Raw genomic sequence first — 21,634 nt, 5'->3', positions numbered from 1 at the left:
TTCAAAGGGAACAAAAATAAAGGGTAGCATTAAGTCGCCAATCTATCTGATCTCTCAGTAGACAGGAAGGACTATGTACATATATATATTTATGGTTGTATGGTAGACTGGAAATATCCAGAGATTAATCTGTGTTTTTTAAACAGGAAACTAGTTTACTATAAAATCAATTTTTTTCACTGCATGCAATACACCCTCAAAAAATAAATTCAGAGTAAAAAAACAGAATTTCACATTTAACCTACAGATCAAATAGCAAAAAGAAAAGCAAGATTTGCTTTGAAGTCCACCTCTAGAGGCAAACAATTTCAGGATCATGAAATATGTAACTGTTTGGATACATTATTATGTTCTCTTCTCCTAAAGTCCTATTTAGCACTTGAGCAGAAAAAATTGAAAGCTTGAAAGGGAAGTAAATATAAGGTACAAAGGCACCATTTAATGCATTTTAAGAAATAACATGCTATTACACACAGTAACTCAGGCTCCTGAAAGAAAATAATCCAATATTAATCAATAGCACTGTGTTCTCCACTATACAAAATCCCTACTTCAAAGTCTAAATAGGAAACCTACCTTTGTATCCACAAAATTATTCAAAGAATCAAGAACTTTTAAAGGTAGAAGGACATTCGGACATCAACCAGTTTAACTCTCCCCAAGATAAAATAACATGTCCAAGATTAAATGGCAAGTTCATAGTACAGCTGACAGTAAATGCAAGTCTTGTGATAGCCAGAGAAGTGCTCTTTACACTACAGTCCTCAGCACCGATTGCTGAAAGGAAAACACTAAAACTCATGTTTAACAGTCTCTCCGTATCTTTCTGGATTCCATGTGACTATCTCAGTTCTTCCCAAGGTATTTAAAATAAATTAAACATAGGCCACAGCCAAATATAATAGCAAAACCACATATTTTAACTCAGCATTTTTCAATGCAAAACAGTGAAACCCATATGCAGACTATGAACTCCAAGCACATATTCAGTTTTCCTTCCACTTAAGTGAATTTGCTTCTAGGGTTAAGTACCCATAAATTTTATGCTTGTCTATCTTTTCTTGGTTAATTCTGAGAAAAATAAATAGTTCATTATTTACTCAAAGTATGACGTTTTGGAAAAGGTATCTTTTAACCTCACCAATTTACTGGGGAGTCTGGGAGCACAGAATTTAATTTTATTGCCAATTCTTTGGTCTAATTTTCAATCTCTCAGTCTCATTAAAAGTTTTGGGAATTTTTTGTTTGTTTATTGCTGGAAAAGGCTCTAACCTTTTGACCTTTCAGAGTGTAGAACATTAAAGCTTGGTCCTATTTCCTCTTAACTGCCAACCAAGAAATGTCATCTCTTATGTCTGATTTGATATGCTTCCAAGAGACAGGGCTAGAGAGTCTCTGATATAAACAGCTGATGACTATGAGAGCAAAAACAGGAGAAGAGAGACTGGAAGCTGGTACTTGGAAAGCCAGTACCATCTCTCAAAGCAAATAAACAATACATGATGAAAAATGGTCATGTATAGAGAATACTTAGTGAGGCATTCCAAGCTTTTCCAACTTTAGTGAAGAATATTGTAGGTAGTTCAGGTGTAGAATAACACCAAGAATATTTTCTTCATTGTAGAAGATAAAATAGACTTCCAAAGTATGACAACTAATGGAAAGAATGAAATTCATCATGAAGGTACTGGGTAATCTACTATATTCCCAAGAAAATAAGTTAATCTTCATTTCTCTTAAGAAATAAGAGTTTATATATGAAAGAACTTATTCTGCCAAATTATCTTTACAGTTTTAATCAAAGGTTGATGAACAAACTTACTCTAGGTGAGTCATAAGAGGGGCTTGGTTGACCACTTGTTCCCCAAGATGTTGTACTTCCTCGTTCATCCATACCTAAGGAGAGAAGAAAGTGAAAAATATAAATCCAAAAGGATACTATGATGGATTTTTTTGTATGATATAGCAGAGAGTACAATTCAACAAGTGGTATTTGCATTTGTGTGGAACTGGCTGTATATCAATTCCCGTCTCAGAAACCTGTAAAAAATGTTACTTCAGAGTATCTTCCTCACTGCTCCATACAACACCCTATATACACTGCAGAATTGCAGAACCAAAATATGTCTTTGGAGATTTTAGAATGGGGCATAATCTTGGGCTCTCCATTTCTGTCCCCATCCATTGCTACTTCTAAGAGTAGATGAACTCCCCAACTTTCTATAGTTTAGTACTGTCTACATGAAAATATGAAGAATTCAGCCATTATAGACAAGCCTTAGAAAATGAAGCAAGTCAAACTGTTCAAGTTAATAAAACTAGTTTCCATCAGAGCACTGATTAGATATTCTTAACTGAAGACATCAAACTATAGCAAACCATATCAAATCAACGTTAGTTATAACAAAACTAATCAAAATGATGTGACGACTCACCCTAGTAAAATCTCCCCTAAAATCTGATTCCAAATGAGTAGATCCACTCTTATGAAAATTTCAAAGGAAAACTCAAAGTGAGAAAGGATCAGTAACCATTAACAAGAAAACAATTCCTTGTGCTCCTTAATGTACCTTCTGAAGCTTTGGCTCCATTATTTTCACCTTCTAATCAGTCTCCAGAAAAAGCTGAAAGAGTTGGAGATCTCTCAATCCAGCCATTTCTCCCTTTTCTGCTTTGAGGACTAGTCTTTTTCATCCTTGACTCCTAACAGGCTACAGTTTCCCAATCCCTTCTGAGTTTTTTCTACGATGAAATACACATAATTGATTTTTTTTTGTTTCATTCTTGCATGAGAAAACTCTAGATGTTACACAGACAACATTCTGCTAAATTTGGAATCTCATTTTCTTCAAAAAAATTTCCTTGAAGTCCTCTGTGATTTAGATGGGAACATGGTCTGTAATAAGTTAAATGCCACAAATTCTCTAGTAACTAGCCACAATTCCCAAGGGTCTTTCATGGGGACAGAATTGCCATTTGAAGGGATAGATGACAAAAAGCAGGGAAAGGGGAGTCCGTTTCCAAAGCAGAATCTACTAGTTACTAATTCAGTTAGTAGGAACCTAACTTATTCTTTTAATGCATCTGTATTTTCTATTTCAAGTGATTAACGTATATTTTTTAAAGTTTTTTAAAACCATGTAGAGAAAAGATGGGTACCTACTACAGACAATATGCCAGGCACAATTTCAAGTGAACCAGAAGCTTTGAAAACATAAAGATTATGTGTAAAGATACACAGTGTTTTGATCATTCTTGGAGAATTCTTATTAAAATTCTAGAATTTAAGAAAGATTCTACACATTTGGGAATTTTCATGTAAAAAACAAACTTTGTTACCAGCTCTCCAATATCACCTGTGGGCTATTTTCCAAGCATTTTCTTTGCAATCAACACCGTGGAACAGCAGATAGGATTTCTATGAGATCCAGTTGCTACTATTAACCTACAAAATGCACTAATATAAAACTATTTATGAAACTGTAAATAATTCTATGAAGTTTTATTTTTTAAAAAAGTCATACTTCTATTTGCAACTATTTTTCTATAAGTAAAGATTTTTTAATACTATCTAGTAAAAGTAAAATACAAAAGTAAATTGGCTACTGAAAGCAGAGTCTCAAATACTTGTACATCCATGTTCAGAGTAGCATTATTTACAATAGCCAAAAGGTGGAAGCAACTCAAGTATTCATCGACAGATAAATGGATAAACAAAATGTGGTATATAGATACAATGGAGTATTACTCAGCCTTAAAAAGGAAGAGTTCTTACACTGCTACAACATGGATGAATCTGAGGACATCATGTTAAGTGAAATAAGCCAGTCAGAAAAGGACAAATACTGCATGATTCCACTTATAACAGGTATCTAGAGTAGTCAAATTCAGAGTCAGAAAGTAGAATGTTGGGGCTGGGAGAGAGGGGGAAATCATACTTTCACTGAACACTTAGAACATATAATGGAAATTTATTTTGATGATCATATCCCAATAAAAATAATCAAATTACAGTTTGTTTTATGACTCTGAATTGTCTTATATCAAATGATTAATAAATATGAGGCCTCTGTGTTATTTTAAACACATTTGTAAAAGAGAATATAGAAAAGATGGATGCCTGCTACAGAAAACATCTAATACAAAATTTAAAAGAGATACATGAAATTTTGTGAAAACACACACTCATTTTTCATCAACTGACACTAATCACTTCCACAGCATGAAGGAAGAGCAAAGATTAATTAAATAAAATGTTAATTAAACCATTAGCTAAAGAGTGCTACATATCAATGATACTGGACATGGCAGGGGGCTCAAAGGATGCTACAGAATAACAACGATCTGGCTAGGTTTTAAACTCAGAGCTCTATAGTTTTATTGTTAACATATCCAGACTCTGAGTAGAAGGCTGTGGCTGGCACTGACAAAGGCAAGAGTCATCTTTTAGCATCAATGACTCCTTTCTGCTGAAGACAATGGCTGTACAAACAGAGAAATATGACAGGAATAATAAACATTGAAAGCTTCAGCCCTAAGACTAAGGTAAGCAGAAAAAAAGAAATTACACACAGAAATTAAACTTAACACAGAAATTATACAAATTGATCAAAATCTGAAAAACTATTTTTCGACAAGAAAATACACCATAGTTGCAATACAGTAGTTAGGGGGAAAAACATTTCTATTAAGGTACACCTGAACCACCACTGTCATATTTTCTTTCCTTCCCATTTCTAGTCTACACATGCCAATTCACAATTTTAGAGAAGCTAGTTCTTCAACTGACAGACTAAAATGATAGATGTAAGAGAAAGTTTAGCAATAAAGTGGCAGAAACACTCTGAGTCTTGCTTAACTTTCTAATAAATTATTCTATTTCTATTCAATAAGATTAAAAAAGTTAATCAAGGGGCTGGCCCCATGGACAAGTGGTTAAGTTCATGTGCTCTGCTGTGGCAGCCCAGGCTTTCACTGGTTCAGATCCTGGGCGCGGACATGGCACCGCTCATCAGGCCACATTGAGGCGGCGTCCCACATGCCACAACGAGAAGGACCTGCAACTAAGATATACAACTATGTACCGGGGGGATTTTGGGGAGAGAGAGCAGGAAAAAAAAAAAAAAGACTGGTCACAGTTGTTAGCTGAGATGCCAATCTTAAAAAAAAAAAAAGTTAATCAATAATTTAACTAATATAAAAATTTAAATCACTCTTTTCCTTTTTAATCTTTCATGTACATAATCTCTCAAGTACCTGCTTTTCTGAATGGAACCAATTAAATAAAATCCAATATATATTTTGATTCCATGCATCCCATTTTAAAGGGCATACTATTTTTATTTAATATTTTCCAGTAGAAAAAACATTAAATTTTTGACCTTATATCTAAAAACAATGGTTTGTGAATTCGATGAAACAATCTACTTCCTTCTTTTGTAAACCATTTGACAGGAAAAGTAACTGAAAGCAAATCATAAATTAACCATATACACAGGCAGTTCCCTAAGAGCTTGGGACCCTGGAGAAGGAATAAAAAGTGGAAATCTAGTTTTTGAGGTATCAGAGAGCAAGACTCTAGGAGAAGCAAGTAAAGTTCTTGTCAAAGATCAACATCTGGCATTACTCTCTTTTCTAGGAAGAACTCAGATATTAGTCTACCTGCTTCCTCTCCACCACCACCATGTTTTGTTTTTGACCAAAAATGCTTTCTTTCTTGAGTCAATCATAAAATTGTCTCACAGTTTCTATCCCATCCCTTCTTTCATTCTCCTAGCACGGAGTCCTAGTACAGCCTTTGTTAGGTTTCTAACCACTAGCAAAAACTGAAAACAGATTTTTTGGGGGGAGAGTGACTTCTCTATATCCTAAACACCTATTCTTCTCTCCTACATGGGCCCAAACAGTACAGAGTTTGTGTACAGTAAGCATTACTCAAGGTTTGGTGAGGTTCAGACAAGACTTGCCTCGAGGTAAAAGGGGTGAACGAGGAGCAAAGCTGCTGACCAGTTCCTTCTCCTCCCACTTGCCACTACCAGATCTATTGCCAAAGACTCTGCCACCTGAGACTAAGATTAAGCTAAACTGAAAAACAGGTGCGGAATTGGGAAAATATTTCAGGTAGTAGTGGGGAGTCTAGTGAGCTCAGAAGGAATGAAAAGAAGGGGAACAATACAAAGAATGAAGAGAAGAGTAGTTAGAATATCCCTGCAGCAAAGCCAGTAAGAAAAGCAAGTCAATACAGTCAGTCTGCTTGGTATCATGCTCAAGAGTCTATCCCTGTGGAAAAGGAACATGGACCGAGTTGGAAGGAAGAGCACAGAGGACTGTGTACCTCTCTCTCTCACACACACATTCGCTCTCTCTCTCACACACACACACACACACACACACACACACACACTCACTGCCTTTGGTAGCACTGAAATCAGGTTTTTCATTCTAGCAAGTAAAATGTACTTCAAAAATATCAAATCCCAACACTGCTACAAATAAGGGAAAGATGATATACTTTGCAGGATTGCCATCTGCTATAGGGTGATTCAATAAATGATCTGATGAAAGAAATATGACTGGAGATAGCTATGTCAGACAACCAAAGCTATGAATGTGTCTCTTCAATAGTTTCTTCACTCAATTTTATTTGTGGAGTAACGATATTCCTTTACTAAGACTCAAAGGTTGCAATCAATTATAAAAACAATATAGACCTAAAGCCCACCACCACCATTTTTATTATATTTTTCAGATTTTAGATACTCATGAAATAAATCTACCAATGTGTTTTTCCAGAAATTCACTGTGAAACAGGATCAATTACAATATAACAGTAAATCCTTTGTTACACTACACACTAATGAAAAACTCATTAAAATAGAAAAAGCTATAGAAATAATAAAATTGTAAGGGAATTTAAGAGAAGTTAAGACATTGCCTCATACGAAGTATTTAACATTGGTTACAGATTTTTTTTTTACTCATAAAAATTGAGATTCTATACAATGAACTGTCAAATAAAAGTTTCATTATTTTTCAAAGTATGTAAGAAAATAAGACCAGTAAAAAGATTAGAAAGACGAGGCTTCTCAGGTCATCTTTTCAAATTAAATCACAATTTCTATTTGGAACTGCTGAGAACAAAGATTTACAAATGATATTTTTAGTGCCAAAGTACACTAGGTAGTAAACACAAGGCTAATTTCAAGGAAATTACTAATTTTGAAAATAACTTTCAAACACAGTGATTTTGCTATGTTATTGTTATGAGCCACATCACTCTATATAAATGCCCTGTAAAGATATAACTCAACAGGACATTGCAGTGATTTATCAAAGTAGTAAGAGTAGGGGTCAAAAGGAAATGGCAGATCTCTCTAAGAAAACAGAAACCGTCAGATGGCCAGGGTTTGAAACCAAGTTCCCAGAGGGCAAGCAGATCTTCTGTACCGCCTTGGGAACTGTTTAGTGACCTGCTATCTTGAGTATCTGCTCTGCCTGAAGAGACATTCTGACCCTGACAAAGCTCTTGGGCCGTCCCTAAAGCTCCCCTAAACTAGCTGTCAAGTTTCTGGAAACAAGGAAAGGTGTTTCCACTGCACCTGAGAAGCAACTGGCAACACTCCTCTCCAATCTAAATACCAAAGCCCTGCACCTAAACAACACTGAAAGTTGTTTTATTCCACAGAGGCACTAAAGACAGCCGACTCTTAAAAAAGGCTTGATGCCTCTCTCCGACTCCAGATGAGTCTCAGCAAAAGATCGCCCTACTCAGTCCCTCAATGGTACAATTCCATTGATTTACTTTATAAACATTTCCAAAATCTGACTATGACTCACTATTTATAACATGATCATTTTAGTCCAAGCTACCATCATCTCTGACCTGTACTATTACAATAGCCTCCTAAAGGGTCTCCTTTCTTGTCCCTCCAACAGTCTGTATTCTCTATGCAGGAACACAGAAATTACCTTTTAAAAAACAACTTAAATCATGTCAATCCTAGGTTTAAATTCTACCAATGGCTTCCCATCTCATTCAGAATTAAATCCATTGGTCTACAATGTTTTCCAGCTTCTGCCTCCCACCTCTCTGACTTCACCTCCCACTATTCTTTCTCTCTGATCACTCTATTTCAGCAACATAGCCCCCTGCTTTTGCTCAAAGACACCAACCATGCTTCCTCCTCAGGGCCTTTCCACTTGCTCTTTCCTCTTCATAAAATGCTTCCCCCTAGAAATGTGAATGGTCTGTGCCTTTAATTTCCTTCAGGTCTCTGTTCAAATGTCCTCTTATGGGGGGATGTTTAATGTCTTTTACCAAAAGATTGAAAGCTCCGTGTAAATAAGGATGTAGTCTGTTTTGTTCACTGTTACGTGTTTGGTGCCTAGAACAGTGCCTGATACACAGTAGGCCCTAATAAATACCTGTGGAAGAAATGAATGTACACAGTGAAAATAATGCAATCAGTTTAATGACAGTGGGGCTGAAACCAGTTCCCTATTTGTTAGCTTATCATTTCTCCTTAGAGAATAATCAACCAACATTCTAAGTAACAGAATATTATTTTGAAAATTCCACTGAGAAGCAGTTAGACTGTAAATGACTCTGTGAACTAGACAAGTAACTACTCCCAAAGAGCAAAAATATTTAAAAGTTTTAGACAAACCTAAATCTTCACTAGGCATAGTGGCTAACCCACACACAGACTGTTAAGTACCACGACTTTGAAATGACCTCATCCCATCTCCTGAGAAAAATCACTTTGTATTCAATATAGTACAGCCTAAAGTACACTGCTATAAAAGGAATTTTAAATAAAAAATGTTCCAAAGTTTCATATACTCAGCATGATGTTATGATATTTACAAATGTGGTTAGAAACGTAACGATTCTCGTGAATTTGGTAAGACTATTTTTTCATATTCCCTTAACCAGTGAGTTACTCATCGTATTAATTTCTACCTCAGCAATATTTTAAGTAATTATCCCATTTGTTCTCTTCACACATACAGTGCTCTGATGCAGGTCCTGTGTATTGCTTATTCTTCTATTATGTTCCCATTCCAAACCACAGTTAACATTGCCAGCACACATCCTGCCATAAACACAAGTTGGATCACATGCATTTACTCCTCAAATGTGATCCTCTGCTGCATCAGGAATAACATTCATACTCCTGAGAGAGGCACTCTTCAAGGTGGCCTCAATCCACCTTTTCAGCTTCAGTAATGACTGTATCCCTCCAAAAACTCAATGCTCCAGTCTCATCAAGACATTAATCACTCCTCAAACATGCCAAGACTTGTCATACATTCATATTCGATTTCTATTGTTTCTTAGCCCTAGAATATACACCCTCATCTTTTCCCCACCTATTGAATTTCTAATTTTGAATCAGCCTAAGATCCAATGCCCCCTCCTCTGAAAATTGCTCTCCATCAACTAAGTACAAATTAATCACACTTCTTCAGAAATTAATTAGCACTTATTTTATCTTGAACACTGATGGTTGTTTTCATGTATATCCTACCAATAAAAGTTTATAATAGGGAACATACCTTGTTCATCTCTACGTTCTTCTGGTACCTAGCAGAAGTGTGGTATTCTGCATTCAAATGTTTACTGAATGGTTAAGAACATATAAAACGAGAAAGCATTCACATGACAGTCTGTCACAGGAATTCAGTAACTAAAGATGGGTTAAAAAAGAAATCCAAAATAAAAGAGTGATGTCTAGCAATCTAAGCAGATCTTCAAGAATTACTAACATAACAATCATTATTTTTTAAAGGGAGTATTATTTTTAAAAGCAGATTGCAAATATATTGTAAGAAATCTCAAAACTCACCTAGTGAGCTCAGCTTCCAATATAATGCAGTTGGTGTCTACAGATAACTACTATAAATTCCGGGGAAAAAATACAAACATAAAACTAACAAAAGGCTCTAGACAGGGAACAAAACCAGGCTGATTTTGGATGGAAACATAAACTTGGAATGAGAGACCAGAATGGGTGAGTTTCTCTTTTGAACAGCTTTTAGGGATCAGCACAGGTGAATCTCCCATTCTTAAACCTTTCTCCTGCAGGCAAGCAGCAGCCACAGCATGCAGAAACTAAATTCCAATAGAAAACCCACGGTCTCTCTGGCTTGAAGAAAAAAGAAGAGAGCCAGGACAACCTTGGTCACCAGAAAGTAAGGACAGATTCCAAAAAAAAGGGAGGCAAAAAAGAGGAGTTCCAAACTTTTGGTATATCTCTGCCCAAGTCTTTGGCTGAGCCCTGAAACACACATTCACAGGGCAGGCCCAAGGCAGTTTGCAGCTGAGGCTGAAAGAATCAAACTGAAATTTGAGCAGCTGCCAAACTCAGGCAAGAGAGAGTTTTCACTTTGAGTCTAATCCAATTAAAACAAAGAAATCAAAACTCTTCAGAGGAACATGAAAGAAACCAAAATTTCCACAAATAATATTCACAATATCCATAATAAAATCCAAAATTCCTTGACAATGAAATGTGCCCCAATCACAAGGGAAAAGATAATCAAGAGAGGCCAGCCTCAAGATGATCCAAATACTGAGATTTTCTGAAAAGGATATTAAAGCAGATACTATAACTGTGCCCAGTGAAGTAAAGAACATACGTTCATAATGAATGAAAAGACTGGAAATCTCACAGAGAAAATGAAAACATAAAAAATAACAAAAGGAAGTTTTAGAAATAAAAATAAAATATTTGAAATCTAAAAAAAAACTTGGATGGGTGTAAAAGAAAAATGGAGATGACAGAAGAAAAGGTGAGTGAATTTGATAACAGAGCAATAGAAATCATTCAATTTGATAAAAAGAGAAAAGATTTAAAAAATCAACAGGGCCTTAGAGACCTAAGGGAAGATAGTAAATAGTCTAATAGGCACAATGACAGAACAAAGAGAACAGGGTAGGAAAAAAAAATTAAAGAAATAATGGCCAACAAATTCACAAATGTGGTAAGAGACATAAATTTACCACTTAAAGACATTCAGTGAACCCAAACAGGATAAATATGAAGAAAACTATACCTAGGCACATCATGGTCAAACTTCTGACAACCAAAAATACAGAGAAAACCTTGAAAGTGGACAGAAAAAGAAAGACATTATACAGAGAGGAACAACAATTCAAATTACTGCAGAGTTGTCTTCAGGAACTATGGATGTCAGCAGATGAGGAAACACATCTTTAAAGCACGGGGCAGGGTTGGGGGGGGGCGGGAGAGAGTTATGATATCAACCACAAAAATATCCTTCAAAAATGGAGGTGAAATACATTTTTCAAATATAGTCATGCATCACTTAATGGCGGGAATAACGTTCTGAGTAATGTGTCAGGCAATTTCATCATCATGCAAGCATCATAGAGTGTACTTACACAGACCTAGACAGGATTAAACACCCAGACTATATAGTACTAATCTTATGGGATCAAGCTGTTTACCCACTCTGTTGTTGACCAAAACATCATTAGGCAGCACATGACTATAAAAACATTTAGGAATTTGTTGCCAGCAAAACTGCAGCACCATAGGGGCCAGCCTGGTGGCGCAGCAGTTAAGTTCACACCTTCTGCTTCGGCGGGCTGGGGTTCACCAGTTCGGATCCCAGGTGTGGACACGGCACCGCTTGGCACGCCATGCTGTGGTAGGCGTTCCACATATAAAGTAGAGGAAGATGGACATGGATGTTAGCTCAGGGCCAGTCTTCCTCAGTGAAAAGAGGAGGATTGGCAGCAGTTAGCTCACGGCTAATCTTCCTCAAAAAACAAAAACAAAAACAAAAACAAACCTGCAGTACAATAAAATACTAAAAGAAGTTCTTAAAGCAGAATGAAATGTTAGAGAAAAACTTGGATCTTGAGGAAGGAAAGAAGAACATCAGAAATAAATATAAAAGACTATTTTTTCCTTTTAACTTCTTTAAAAGTTATTTATACAAAAAATTAAAACATTCTCTCATAGGAGTTACAATGTATTTAGATGTAATACATATGAGAAACACAACATAAAAGAAGGCAGGGGAGGGGTACCTATAAGGTCACAAGATTTCTGCATTTTATGGAAGTGGTACAGTATTAACTCTAAATAGACTGTGAGAAGTTAATGATGTATATTAACATCCTTAGAGAAGCTACAAAAGAAAAAAAGGCAGAGATATCACTAAAAAGCCAACTAACAAATTAAAATGGAGTCCTAAGAAACAGCCAAATCCAAAATAAAGAAGTACAGTTGAGCAAAATACATATAGAAAAAACAGAAAACAAATAAATTAGTGGATCTAAATCCAACCACACAATGAAACATTCCATTTTTGTCTAGGGAGGAAGACAAGCAAGAGAAGAAACCAAATAGATAATACTCCTTTCAATGAAAACACACCTCATTGCTCTGTGAACTCATCAAGTTCATGCTGCTGCTCTTCTTGAATAAGACAATTATATTTGGGTTTGGTGGTGGGAAAAGGAAGATGAAAACATTACAACTGCACTTGCACATTAAACAAAAAACATACAGTACCGTACCAATGTGAAAACTGCATACAAAGGTTTTTTTGTTTGTTTGTTTGTTTTTATAGTACCCATTAGGATCATAAGTCAGTACCAATAAAGCAGCTTCTGCATAACTATCAAGCACATTTTAGTAGATTTTTGCTTATTACCTAACACAATTTGCTATTTAAAAACAGCTGTGTGAGCAATTACTATTCTTAACTTAATTCCACAAACAATTCTATTCATTTCCTGTAATGAGGTCCATGTACTCCCTATGTTCAAGTCTTAGACCATTAATTCCTGTAATGGCAACATACTCTGTGTCTCTTGGAGAAACTCTGTAAAAATTTCTCCTACATATTTTCCCTATATTTAAAAATCTCTTCCTCATATAACTCTTCAAACTACCATTGACTTCTTTCTAGACTCACAAAACAAAAACGTACATTGACCACCTTCACTCCTTACAATTCATTCACTCACTCATTAATGAATCTCTTACTCGTACCTAGCCTATTCCTAGACCACATCAGCAAAACCACATGCCAGGGACACAGAAGACTCTCAGTAAACATTTGTTTACAACATAAAATTGAAGTCTTTCAGGTCATGAAAGGTTATCCTAATCATAAAATATAAAGGCCACCTCTTGGTCTTCATTTCCTTGATCTCTATAGCGGAAGTCAGCAAACTTCTATAAATGGCCAGACAGTAAATATTTTAGGCTTTGTGGGCCATACTTTCTCCTTACCAACTATTCAACTCTACTACTGTAGCACAAAAGCAGCAATAGGTAATACATAAACAAATAGTCATGTGTCCCTTAATGACGGGAAACAGTCTGAGAAATGCGTCATTAGGCAATTTAGTCACTGTGTGAACATCCTATAGTGTACTTAAACAAACATAGGTGGTATAGCCTACTATACATCTAGGCTACGTGGTACTAATCTTATGGGTCCACCGTTGTGTATGCGGTCCATTGTTGACCAAAATGTCATTATGCAGTGCATGACTGTAAAGAATACCTATGTTCCAATAAAACTTCATTTACAAAAATAGGTAATGGACCACAGGTCATATTTTGCCCACTTCTGCTCTGTGGTATCCAATCCTGTTAACTATCTTGCCTCTCTGGGATTTGCTGACCCTTAACCTTTGGGCCTCTATTTCTGTTTATTATCACTTCCTCTTCTGTGTGAAAAACTAAAAGTACCTGCTCTCCATCCCAATGTTCTCATTTCATGCTCTACCCCTTGGACTGCTCATATAGTTTTATGATTTTGAGCGTCCCCTCCGAAGGATCAGTTTCCAAATGTACATTCCCAGACTTAAGATCAGTTCTGTATTTTAAATCACCAAATTCCTACTGGAAGCTTTCATCTGGTTCTCCTGCCATCACCTAAAACCCATCGTATGTAAAACCAAATTCTTCATATACCTCCATCTCTTCCTCATATGTCTTTGGACCCTAATTATTAATATTTCTAAAATTGTAGGTAGTACTATAATAGTTCAGGTCAACTAGACTTGTATACTGGCATCATCGTTGATTGTCCCTTCTCTTCTCCCTCCACCATCCCTATACTAAGTGTTCCTTACGAATGTCTCCTAAGGCAGCTTTTCCATTCCTACTGCCACCTTTTTATTTTGGGTATTCAGGATATCCTACCTAGACTCTTTTGCTAGAGTCTCTCTGAGACTTCTTAAAACACTATTTCATAATACTTCACTTGCTTGTAATATCCTGCTAGTGTAATCTTCCTAAAATAATCCTTCAGAACACACTACCCCCAGATTTACAAAGTAAATACTTCTAGTGCCCCAATGCCAACAGAATAAATCCCAAATTCTTCAGCCTGAAATGGAATATTTTACTCATCTGTTCTACAAATGTTTACTGTCAATTATGCTAGGTTTTGTCCCTCCTATGTTTAAAGCCTTTGAAACCCCAGTTACAATTGCTTCTCCCCCTTCCAACCCTGAGAGTCAAGAAACACTAACTTCCTTCCATGGCATACACACTGTCATAATCTAGGGAGGATTCCAGACACTAGTGATAGATAAATGCTCAAGACACAGAGACCTTGCCTTCAAGGAGCTGCCATTCAGTGTCTTACCATTCAAACTTTCAATAGTAACCATCAGGCATATTCACTGTACACAGTATCGTTCATGAACATTTCATTGCTCTAATTATTCCTCTTTGCACTTCTACCTCCTCTACACTTAATTAAGTCTTACTGATTTAATGCTCACTTTAAATCCCACTTCTGCTGTACAACTTGTCCAACCTCCCTAATCCTTACCAGGTCCTCTTTAATACTTGTATCATACTTACAAATCTGTGTCAAACAGCATAGAAGTTATACTGTTTGGTTTTTTTTCCTGAAGATTGGCACCTGAGCTAACATCTGTTGCCAATCTTTCTTCTTCTTCCCAAAGGCCCCCAGTATATAGTTGTATATTCTAGGTGTAGGTCCTTCTGGTTGTGCTATGTGGGACACCGCCTCAGCACAGCCTGATGAGTGGTACCATGTCCATGCCCAAGATCCAAACTGGTGAAACCCTGGGCCACCAAAGCAGGGCACGCAAACTTAACTACTCGGCCACAGGGCAAGCCCCAAAGTTATGCTGTTTTTAAGTGAACACCGTCTAACATGTGGTCTCAAATTAATTTAAGAGCAAAGACCACATTCAGCTCTTATTCTGTATCACCTACAGTGCTGAATACACAGAGAAAGCTCAATAAAGTTTTCATATATAAAACGACACTGCTAATTAACATAAGGACAGGTTTTCTGGTAGTAGCTACAGCTTTTTACTTCTCTACTCACATTCACTCTCCCCAGTCCCAACAGAGAGCAGGAAACCTTCATAAAGGACACAGCTGACAAGCGAAACACAGAACAAAAGTAACCACACCAAGAAGACAACCAACTAAAACCCCTGATATCAGCACAGTGTTTTAATGGAATGAACTAAAACTCTCTTGTTCAAATTCATGTTTGTTTATTACAGCAACATGTAAACAAAAATCACTGCCATGTACAGATTTGTAAATTTTATATTCTCATAATTACGGTCTAACTCATAAAAAAACTGAATTTAAGTTATTTAAACACTTACAACTTATAAAGATGAATAATTACATCAAAAAGCTACTCCAGCATCCAAATTTTGGAGCTGTTAAACTAGTTGGAAAAGTTGGTCACTGCCTATGTAAATAAAACATATCATTCTTGAAATCTCTAAGTCAGACTATTTTCAGTTTAAAAAGACGTCTGCTTATCAAAATTATATACCAGAAATTAAAAATATACATTAAAAATTATCTCATTATACAACAGAATATAATCTTGACATAAAAATAAAATCTGCACCCAAAATCTTACATATCGCCTGTGGGAATGGAAAATGACACACTTTGGAAAACTGGCAGTTGATCAAAAGACAGAAATATATATACTTTATGACACAACAATACTATCTCTAGGTATTTACCCAAGATAAAGTGAGAAAAAAGCACATTCACAAAGAATCTTTTACACAAATACTAAGGACAGTGTTCATAACAGCTAAAACTGGAAACAATCCAGGAGACCATCAATGAAAAAGATGGATAAAGGAACTGTGCTTTATTCATTCAATGCAGTACTGTTCAGCAATACAAAGAAATGGACTAGAGGCACAAACAACGACATGCACAAATCTCAAAAACATTATGCTGAGTGAAAGAAACCAGATATAAAAAATTTATTCCCTTTATAAGTTGACCTAAAACAGAAAAATAAAATCATAGTGATACAATAAAGACTGTGGCTGCTTCTTGGGTAGAGAGTTGACTAGGAAGGAGTACAAGGGATCTTTACGGGGTGAGGAAAAGGTTTTCTAAAATAATAAAATGTTCTAATGACCATTCTCCTGGGGTTATTCAATTGAAAATAACAATTAGAAACTGTGGACAAAATTTTTTAAAACAACTATTTGAAAGCAAGGAAGAGTGAACAAAAGTAGGCAGAAACTGGAAAGAATCTGATCAGTAAAAAGACAAAACCAGACTCACTGGGTAAGACCTATATCTATATGGTTTGTCCAGTGAGGACATTTCCTAGCTAGCATAGCATGTTGTGGCTAGACAAGGAGAAAGCCACTGTCTTCTTTGCTTAAGGAGCCAGAAAACAGAATTTAAGAATGCCAGTGCTGGAAAGTAAGGAGGAGAAACACAGACAGGAGAAGAGTTCCAGCTGGAGAGGTCCAAAAATTTACATTTAAACTCCCCTCAAATCCTTGGCTGAACTCTGAAGAACATAAATGTGGGGAAGAAAACAAGGAATCCAACTGAAAGCAACAGCTGGAAGGCTAAAATAACTGAGCATAGGTTTCAGCAGCTGGGTACCACAGAGGAAACTAATTAGAGGAGCTTGGTAAATAATTTGGGCTTTCCACAGAACTGCCTTAACAAAGCATAAAACCAAGCCTCAAGATAACCAACCAATAATGTAACCACTTACCGAGCAACAACAAACTCTGCAGAAGAAGAGAAACCAAAACTCCTACAACATATCTTCTATATTTTCCAATATGAAATAAAAAATTAATAGACGTGTGGAGAAAAAACATGTGACCTATAGTCTAGGGAAAACACTCCATATAAACATACCTCAAGATGACACAGATGTTAGAATAAGCAGAAAAGGATTTTAAAGCAGCTATTATATATATTCAAAGACTTTAAGAAAAAGATGGTCAAAATGAATGAACAGATGGAGACTCTCAGAAAGGACTTGAAAATGAAAACTCTAGAATTTAAAATTACAGTATCTGAAATAAAACATTCACTGAATAAGCTTAACAATGAACTGGACCCAGAAGAATAAACAGTAAGTGAAACTGAACAAAGATCAAAAAAAAATTATTAGAAAAAATATTAGAAGAAAAATAGAGCCTCAGCTACCTGTTAGACAATATTAAATGGTCTAAAATACATGTACTTAGTACTTCCAGAGTACTAGAAGTAGAAGAGAGAGAAAGAAGTACTAGAAGTAGATGAGAGAGAAAATGAGGTAGAACATACATGGGAAAAAATTGCAAAAATTCCCCCAAATCAGTGAAAAACATCAACTTGCATGCAGATCCAATGAGCTCCGCAATCTCTAAGCAGGAGAAATACAAAGCAAATCTGATCAATATATACAATAGTCAAAATACTGAAATGCAAACACAATGACAGAAATCTTGGATTCAACCAGAGGGAAAAAAGACAAATGACATAAGGGGAAAATGATATATGTAAATAAAGGCTGACTTCTCATCAGAAACAACAGAGACCAGAGACAATGGAATGACATCCTTTAAATTCTAAGAGAAAAATAAAAATCTCATCTCAGAATAATTGCCTAGAGATCTGAATTGTAAGAAATACTAAAGTTTTCAAGCTGAAGAAAAATGACACCAGATAAAATCTGGATCCAAGAACAGAAATAGCAAATACGTAAGTAAGGATAAATGACTATTTTTCCTCTATATTCATTAAAGTGCATTTGATTGTTTAAGCAGAAACTATAAAGTTGTTTTGAAAGCTTCAGAATATTTTCATGACAAAGAATACGAAAGGGTAAATGGAATAATACTTTTCAAAATATTTAATTTTATACCAATGTGGTAAAATGCAAACTCCATGTAGATTATAAGAGTGTATACTGTAATCCCTAGAGCAACCCTTAAAAATAATTAAAAGAGGTATAGCTAAAAAGTCATTAGAGAAATTAAGATTGAGTACAAAAATATTTGATTCATCAAAAAGAAGTCAGAAAGGGAGGAACTGAGGCACAAAAAAATTAACGGCACAAAAGAAAATAAATAACAATATGATGGAACTAAATATAATGTATTAGTAAGTACCAAGTGTTGGAGAAAATGGAGAACAACTAGAACTCTCATACATTACTGGTGGGAGTATAAAATAGTGAAATCACTTTGAAAAACTCCTTGGCAATTTTTTAGAAAGTGAAACATACTTCTATATTAGAACCCAGAAATTCCACTCTTCATATTTACACGTGAGAAATGAAAACGTATATATTCACAAACAGAATCACGCAAGACTGTTCATAGCAGATTTATTTATAATAGCCAAAACCTTAAAACATTCCTAATGCCTGCAGACACCTAACTGGATAGAAATATGATGGTTTATTCATAGAACAGAATACTACTATTCAGCAATTAAGAATGAACTGCTATACACAACTTGGATGAATCTTTTGAGCAAAAGAAGCTAGACACAAAAGAAGACATACTATATGATTCCATTTATATGAAGTTCTAGAAGTGGCAAAACTAATCTAAAGTGATAAAATCAAAATGTTGTTTGGGTAGGTAACAGCTGATTGAAAGGGGGCATGAGGGAACTTTCTGGGGTGTTGAAGGTTAGGTTTCCCTGGAAGCAAACTCTGAGATGGATATTTGTTTTTAAGAAGTCCACTGGGAAGTGCTGTCATGTTCAACACCTATGAGCTGAAGGAAGCACAAATGGGTAGAGGGAGAAGCAGAATTGTGATACAATAGCAACAATAGCCTTAACTCATCACAAAGGGAGTTTTCCAGCCGGCATGGGCCTTAGGAACTGACCCAAACTGCAGCAAGTAGACAAGATCCTTATACCTCTTCACCTACCCTACCACTGAATTGACCAGTCATTGGATATAAGGTACCCCTACAAAGTGGGTGTGACCATGGTCAACATAGCTCTCTTCAGTGGAGGGCAACTCTTGAAGAGAGACATTGGTGAGAGTTGTCCACCAACACTCCCAGCAGCTTGAAAAATAAGTGTTTGATCCTGGAAGGACTCCATTGTATTCACTACATTGTACAAGAAAAATGCTTTATATCTTGACTGAAGTATTGTCACCTGGGTAAGTACATACTTATCAAGCTTACTGAATTGTACACTTAAGATCCATTTATTTCACTCTATGTAAATTTTACCCCCCAAAAGGTCCCTTCCCCATGTGCTTTAAAAAAAATGTTACACCCTTATTTTGGAATCCCTCCTCAAAAAAGAAAAAAATCAAATACTAAAAAAGTACAACTTGGAATGAAGAGAGACAGAAAATTAAATTTTAAAAACAAGGAACAGTAACATAGTCAAGTTATAGCTTTGGAAATAATGGTGGATACCTATAAGCAATTGGCTCCCAGTATCAGAGACTACAAGAGAAAGAGACATTAACTCTACGGGTATTCATTTGAAGTTCAAATAGAAGTCTATGTCCATGTGGAAAGAATGACATGGTGATTTGATACAAAGCAATAGCCTGGTCTTTGTTGAAGCAATGGAAGGCAAACATCTGTAAGAGTTTTTTCATTAAAAAAAAGTACAAAACACAAGTCTTATTACCTTTCCATTACCTTTCAAATGTTATCTATTCCTACAATGAATATCCCTTTTTCCAAATTTTGGACTCGTAATATGAAATAAAAGGATTGATCCTTACCAATGCAAAGATTACAAGGCTATCATATATTTAAAATAATTATGCCTTGAAGAACTATACAAAGAGCCTAAGCAGATTAAGTCTTTCAGAGATATGAACAGATAAAGAAAATGCAGTATATTCAGAAAATGGAATACTACTCAGCCTTTAAAAAAAGGGAAATATTGTCATATGCTACAACATAAATGAAACTTCAGAACATTCTGCTAAGTGAAATAAGCTAGTAACAGAAAGACCATACTGCATGATTCCACTTATATGAGGTATCTAAAGTAGTCAAATTCATAGAAGCTGAAAGTAGAATGGTGGTTGCCATGGTTAGACGAAGCGGGAAATGGAGTGTTGTTCAATGGATACAGAGTTTCAGTCACGCAAGATGAAAAAGCTCTAGAGATGTGCTGTGCCACAATGTGTATACAGTTAACAATACTATACACTTAAAATTTTGTTAAGAGGGTAAATCTTATGTTAACATGGTTTTTACCACAATTAAACGAAAAAAGAACACCTAATAATTCATAAAAAAGAATATTCATATGTAAATAATACTATCCAACGGAGGGAGGGAAACCACCATTTTCTGTAAATAATACTATCCAACGGAGGGAGGGAAACCACCATTTTCTGAACATATAGAAAAGTGATGCTCATTTCTTATATCTTTTTGTTTGTACGAGAATAATCTGTTTTCATTCCTTAACTTTATCTTCAAAGAAACTTTCCTACTTTTGCTTCCCTTCACCCATGGCTATCAGATGAGCCACAAGTGAGTCAGTTTCATAACTAGCTAGGGACTCTTTATTTTATTCCCTGCCATAAAATAACGTAAAAGGCATTTTTGTAATTACATCAAGTAAATGCCACACAGGCAATGGCTAGAAAACGGCAATCATATTCACAATATAAAATATGCTGCAAACATACCAAGAAAGGATTCTAACTATGGGCTCCAATCCAAGACTTCAAAAAAAAAAATTCAGTACACTTTTTATGTAATGGTCATGTCATCTTCTTATGTCACCCAAAATAACTTCCATGAATATGAAGAAAAACAGTACACCAGTAATGGGATTAAGTAAACAATAAATAGATTTTAACAAAAGTGAAAGGCAGCATTCTTCATACAAGCTACATGACTACTATAAATTTCGAAAGACCATTTTCTTAAAAAAAACAAAAACAAAAACAAAAAAGCGCTCAATTACTTTTGCTTTTGTATAAGTGATGTCTTTTGTATTTTAATCCCAACAGTTGCCAAAATAAGCCCATTTACATGTGATGCCTGTCAACCAGCAAATTTACACTTGGATTTTGTTGGCTTTGGACCCTGCATTCTGTTCTCTTCTTTGTGCCACTGTTGTTTTTAGGTTTGGCAGTAGCTCTAGATCTTTGTTTAACTTAGTTCCTTTGTCTAACTTCTGCAGTATATACACATTACAAAATTAGCATGAAACAACATTTTAGGTTCCATCACAATTAATTCTCAACATGACAAAGGCTTGCAAATTATGCTTATGTGGATCCAAAAGGAAAAAAACCAGAGACACAGCACCTAATCTCTCCACCTGAAGATGTAAAAAGCAAATAAGAGAAAGAAATATTTGGTTCAATA

At 35.6% G+C, this 21,634-nt stretch overlaps 1 protein-coding gene across 7 annotated transcripts in view; it reads right to left on the bottom strand.

Annotated features, from left to right (window-relative positions):
• TCF12 (transcription factor 12) overlaps positions 1–21,634 on the bottom strand; it is a 346,407-nt gene that overhangs the window by 201,115 nt on the left and 123,658 nt on the right. For 6 of the 7 annotated variants that reach the window (XM_046652341.1, XM_046652337.1, XM_046652343.1 and 3 more), the window contains exon 4: positions 1,823–1,896. In XM_046652341.1, coding sequence (XP_046508297.1) covers positions 1,823–1,896 — 74 coding nt within the window. Of the gene's footprint in view, positions 1–1,822; positions 1,897–21,634 lie in introns of those variants that run through there. The other variant, XM_046652344.1, reaches the window with a different exon arrangement.

This window comes from Equus quagga, chromosome 2, assembly GCF_021613505.1.
Source record: "Equus quagga isolate Etosha38 chromosome 2, UCLA_HA_Equagga_1.0, whole genome shotgun sequence".
NCBI lineage: Eukaryota > Metazoa > Chordata > Mammalia > Perissodactyla > Equidae > Equus > Equus quagga.
This window is presented reverse-complemented; position numbering and strand designations above follow the sequence as displayed.